The sequence below is a fragment of the Salvelinus alpinus genome, chromosome 6, assembly GCF_045679555.1.
Source record: "Salvelinus alpinus chromosome 6, SLU_Salpinus.1, whole genome shotgun sequence".
Lineage (NCBI taxonomy): Eukaryota > Metazoa > Chordata > Actinopteri > Salmoniformes > Salmonidae > Salvelinus > Salvelinus alpinus.
Window position 1 is genome coordinate 79482644 of NC_092091.1, and position 5000 is coordinate 79487643.

A 5000-nucleotide genomic window follows, 5' to 3' on the forward strand; every position below is an offset into this window, starting at 1 on the left:
TTATGTTATACTCACAGACATATTCAAACAGTTTTAGAAACTTCAGAGTGTTTTCTATCCAATAGTAATAATAATTTGCATATATTAGCATCTGGGACAGAGTAGGAGGCAGTTCACTATGGGCACGCAATTCATCCAAAGTGAAAATGCTGCCTAAAAAGTTAATGACTCTCTCTCTCTGTGTGTGTGTGTCTCTCTCTCTCTCTCTCTCTCTCTCTCTCTCACTCTCTCTCTCTCTCTCTCTCTCTCTCTCTCTCTCTCTCTCTCTCTCTCTCTCTCTCTCTATCTATCTATCTATCTATCTATCTATCCCCCCATCAGTTGACTCAGACGGCGATGCCCCCAACAGGAAAGCAGATGTCCGTCGTGATGACATGTTAGCTCGTCGTACGTCGGCCGGTGAATCGCGGACCTTTGTTCCCTTTAACCAGTTCCTGCCCAATCGGAATGTCTCTGCCTACGTTCCCACCGCCAGACGCAGATCACGCCCCCAAGACGGAGAGCACGGCAGGTACACACACACACACACACACACACACACACACACACACACACACACACACACACACACACACACACACACACACACACACACACACACACACACACACACACACACACACACACACACACACACACACACACACACACACATACACACATACATACACACACAAGGGGACGTACACGTACACACACATTGTCCCCCACAGACGTTAAAGATCCTTCCCTCCTTCTCTTCCCTCCTTACCTACTTCCCCTCCCTCCTACACTCCCTCCTTCCCTTCCCTTCCCACCTTCCCTTCCCTCCTTCTCTTCCCTCCTTCCCTCCTTCCCATCCCTCCTACACTGCCTCCTTCCCTTCCCTTCCCACCTTCCCTTCCCTCCTTCTCTTCCCTCCTTCCCTCCTTCCCCTCCCTCCTACACTGCCTCCTTCCCTTCCCTTCCCACCTTCCCTTCCCTCCTTTCCCTCCCCTTCTTCCCTCCCTCCCTCCCTTCCCTCCTTCCCCTTACACCCTAACTCCCTCCCTCCCTCCTTCCTCCTTCCCTCCTACACTCCCTCCTTCCCTTCCCACCTTCCCTTCCCTCCTTCCCCTCCCTCCCTTCGCTCCTTCTCCTTACACCCTAACTCCTTCCCTCCTTCCTCCCTCCCTTCCTCCTACACTCCCTCCCTCCCTCCTTCTCCTCCCTCCCTCCCAGTCTCCCTCAGCCCATCTTAGAGGAGGGAAGAGGGGGGGAGGGGGGAGGTCCCTTTAAAAGACCACCAGGTCCCCGCTCCAGAAACGCCAAGACAGTCACCTGGGCCCCAGATGGGGAGGGGCCTAAAGAGGAAGAGGGGGGTCTTGGGCAGGAAGAGGAAGTGTTGAAAAGGGAAGTAGAAGAACATCGGCGGCTGCAGAGGCTGGAGAAGGCAGGGATTAAAGTTCTGCCCGCTGTGATTCGCTACGGCAGGTCAGCAGGGCGGGGCATGTGGCGTGTCGGCCTATGGCGTGTGGCCTAAGCTGTGACATCACTGTGGTCAGCCTATGGCGTGTGGTCTATGCTGTGACATCACTTTGGTCGGCCTATGGCATGTGGTCTAAGCTGTGACATCACTCTGGTCGGCCAATGGCATGTGGTCTATGCTGTGACATCACTGTGCTTTTGGTGCTTTTTTTTCTCTCACTAATGGGATTAGTCATGTGGGAAGCTGGGAGAGCTGTGATTGGCTGCTGTCTGTTGTGGTCTTTAACTAGAGCTGTCATTGACCACCCTAACTCCCTCCCTCCCTTTAACTAGAGCTGTCATTGACCACCCTAACTCCCTCCCTCCCTTTAACTAGAGCTGTCATTGACCACCCTAACTCCCTCCCTCCCTTTAACTAGAGCTGTCATTGACCACCCTAACTCCCTCCCTCCCTCCCTTTAACTAGAGCTGTCATTGACCACCCTCCCTCCCTCCCTTTAACTAGAGCTGTCATTGACCACCCTAACTCCCTAACTCCCTCCCTTTAACTAGAGCTGTCATTGACCACCCTAACTCCCTCCCTCCCTTTAACTAGAGCTGTCATTGACCACCCTAACTCCCTCCCTCCCTTTAACTAGAGCTGTCATTGACCACCCTAACTCCCTCCCTCCCTTTAACTAGAGCTGTCATTGACCACCCTAACTCCCTCCTTCCCTTTAACTGGAGCTGTCATTGACCACCCTAACTCCCTCCCTCCCTTTAACTAGAGCTGTCATTGACCACCCTAACTCCCTCCCTCCCTTTAACTAGAGCTGTCATTGACCACCCTAACTCCCTCCCTCCCTTTAACTAGAGCTGTCATTGACCACCCTCCCTCCCTCCCTCCCTTTAACTAGAGCTGTCATTGACCACCCTCCCTCCCTCCCTCCCTTTAACTAGAGCTGTCATTGACCACCCTAACTCCCTCCCTCCCTTTAACTAGAGCTGTCATTGACCACCCTAACTCCCTCCCTCCCTTTAACTAGAGCTGTCATTGACCTCCCTAACTCCCTCCCTCCCTCCCTTTAATTAGAGCTGTCATTGACCACCCTAACTCCCTCCCTCCCTTTAACTAGAGCTGTCATTGACCTCCCTAACTCCCTCCCTCCCTCCCTTTAACTAGAGCTGTCATTGACCTCCCTAACTCCCTCCCTCCCTTTAACTAGAGCTGTCATTGACCACCCTAACTCCCTCCCTCCCTTTAACTAGAGCTGTCATTGACCACCCTAACTCCCTCCCTCCCTTTAACTAGAGCTGTCATTGACCACCCTAACTCCCTCCCTCCCTTTAACTAGAGCTGTCATTGACCACCCTAACTCCCTCCCTCCCTTTAACTAGAGCTGTCATTGACCACCCTAACTCCCTCCCTCCCTCCCTTTAACTAGAGCTGTCATTGACCTCCCTAACTCCCTCCCTCCCTCCCTTTAACTAGAGCTGTCACTGACCACCCTAACTCCCTCCCTCCCTTTAACTAGAGCTGTCATTGACCACCCTAACTCCCTCCCTCCCTTTAACTAGAGCTGTCATTGACCACCCTCCCTCCCTCCCTCCCTTTAACTAGAGCTGTCATTGACCACTCTAACTCCCTCCCTCCCTTTAACTAGAGCTGTCATTGACCACCCTAACTCCCTCCCTCCCTCCCTTTAACTAGAGCTGTCATTGACCACCCTAACTCCCTCCCTCCCTTTAACTAGAGCTGTCATTGACCTCCCTAACTCCCTCCCTCCCTTTAACTAGAGCTGTCATTGACCACCCTAACTCCCTCCCTCCCTCCCTTTAACTAGAGCTGTCATTGACCACCCTAACTCCCTCCCTCCCTTTAACTAGAGCTGTCATTGACCTCCCTAACTCCCTCCCTCCCTTTAACTAGAGCTGTCATTGACCACCCTAACTCCCTCCCTCCCTTTAACTAGAGCTGTCATTGACCACCCTAACTCCCTCCCTCCCTTTAACTAGAGCTGTCATTGACCACTCTAACTCCCTCCCTCCCTTTAACTAGAGCTGTCATTGACCACCCTAACTCCCTCCCTCCCTCCCTTTAACTAGAGCTGTCATTGACCACCCTAACTCCCTCCCTCCCTCCCTTTAACTAGAGCTGTCATTGACCACCCTAACTCCCTCCCTCCCTTTAACTAGAGCTGTCATTGACCACCCTAACTCCCTCCCTCCCTTTAACTAGAGCTGTCATTGACCTCCCTAACTCCCTCCCTCCCTTTAACTAGAGCTGTCATTGACCACCCTAACTCCCTCCCTCCCTCCCTTTAACTAGAGCTGTCATTGACCACCCTAACTCCCTCCCTCCCTTTAACTAGAGCTGTCATTGACCACCCTAACTCCCTCCCTCCCTTTAACTAGAGCTGTCATTGACCACCCTAACTCCCTCCCTCCCTCCCTTTAACTAGAGCTGTCATTGACCACCCTAACTCCCTCCCTCCCTTTAACTAGAGCTGTCATTGACCACCCTAACTCCCTCCCTCCCTTTAACTGGAGCTGTCATTGACCACCCTCTCTCCCTCCCTCCCTTTAACTAGAGCTGTCATTGACCACCCTAACTCCCTCCCTCCCTCCCTTTAACTAGAGCTGTCATTGACCACCCTAACTCCCTCCCTCCCTTTAACTGGAGCTGTCATTGACCACCCTCCCTCCCTCCCTCCCTTTAACTAGAGCTGTCATTGACCACCCTAACTCCCTCCCTCCCTTTAACTGGAGCTGTCATTGACCACCCTAACTCCCTCCCTCCCTCCCTTTAACTAGAGCTGTCATTGACCACCCTAACTCCCTCCTTCCCTTTAACTAGAGCTGTCATTGACCTCCCTAACTCCCTCCTTCCCTTTAACTAGAGCTGTCATTGACCACCCTAACTCCCTCCTTCCCTTTAACTAGAGCTGTTACTGGAATGGAATGGCTGTGTTTGAGCTGTGTGTGTGTATGTGTAATGTTGTGTGTGTGTTTGACGGACACTAACAGCACGGACTGCTCAGAGCATGGCATCATGGGAGTTGTAACGTTGCTATGCCAACCCCGTCTCCAGACCGACGCCCCATCTGGAGCAACAGGAAGTTAGGTCACAATCCCCTGACATCATCCTGCGTCGCAATAATGACTTCCTGACCAACCAGAAGGCTGCGTGGGACTCTGACTCGGAGGGTGATGCAGAGGGTGAAGAGGGGGGAGGAGGGGTGAGGAGGATTCCTGACGTCCGTAGAGATGACCTGGCCTCCCGACGCGCCCCACGCCCCCCCGCTGCTTCCAGAGTGTACCAGTACATCCCCCCGCCTGCCTGCAGCCTCCGGGACAGAGAACTCTGGGAGGACATCAGACGAGCCTCACACACTGCTCTGATGGACAGGATGGAGCTGGAGAGAAGGTTAGGGAGGGAGGGGAAGGGGTAGCAGGGAGAGAGGGAGGGAGGGGAGGGAGAGAGGAAGAGAGGAAGAGGAGAGAGGGAGAGAGGGAAGGGGAAGGAGGGACAGAGGGACAGAGGAGAGAGAGAGGGGAGGGATGGAAGAGAGGGG

General features: G+C 53.4%; 1 protein-coding gene across 6 annotated transcripts in view; it reads left to right on the forward strand.

Moving 5' to 3' along the window:
- Positions 1 to 5000, forward strand: part of LOC139579434 (LIM and calponin homology domains-containing protein 1-like) — a 132648-nt gene that overhangs the window by 31552 nt on the left and 96096 nt on the right. For 5 of the 6 annotated variants that reach the window (XM_071408099.1, XM_071408100.1, XM_071408102.1 and 2 more), the window contains exons 9-11: positions 322 to 511; positions 1201 to 1452; positions 4517 to 4852. In XM_071408099.1, the coding sequence (XP_071264200.1) occupies positions 322 to 511; positions 1201 to 1452; positions 4517 to 4852 (778 nt within the window). The remainder of the gene's footprint in view (positions 1 to 321; positions 512 to 1200; positions 1453 to 4516; positions 4853 to 5000) is intronic. The other variant, XM_071408104.1, reaches the window with a different exon arrangement.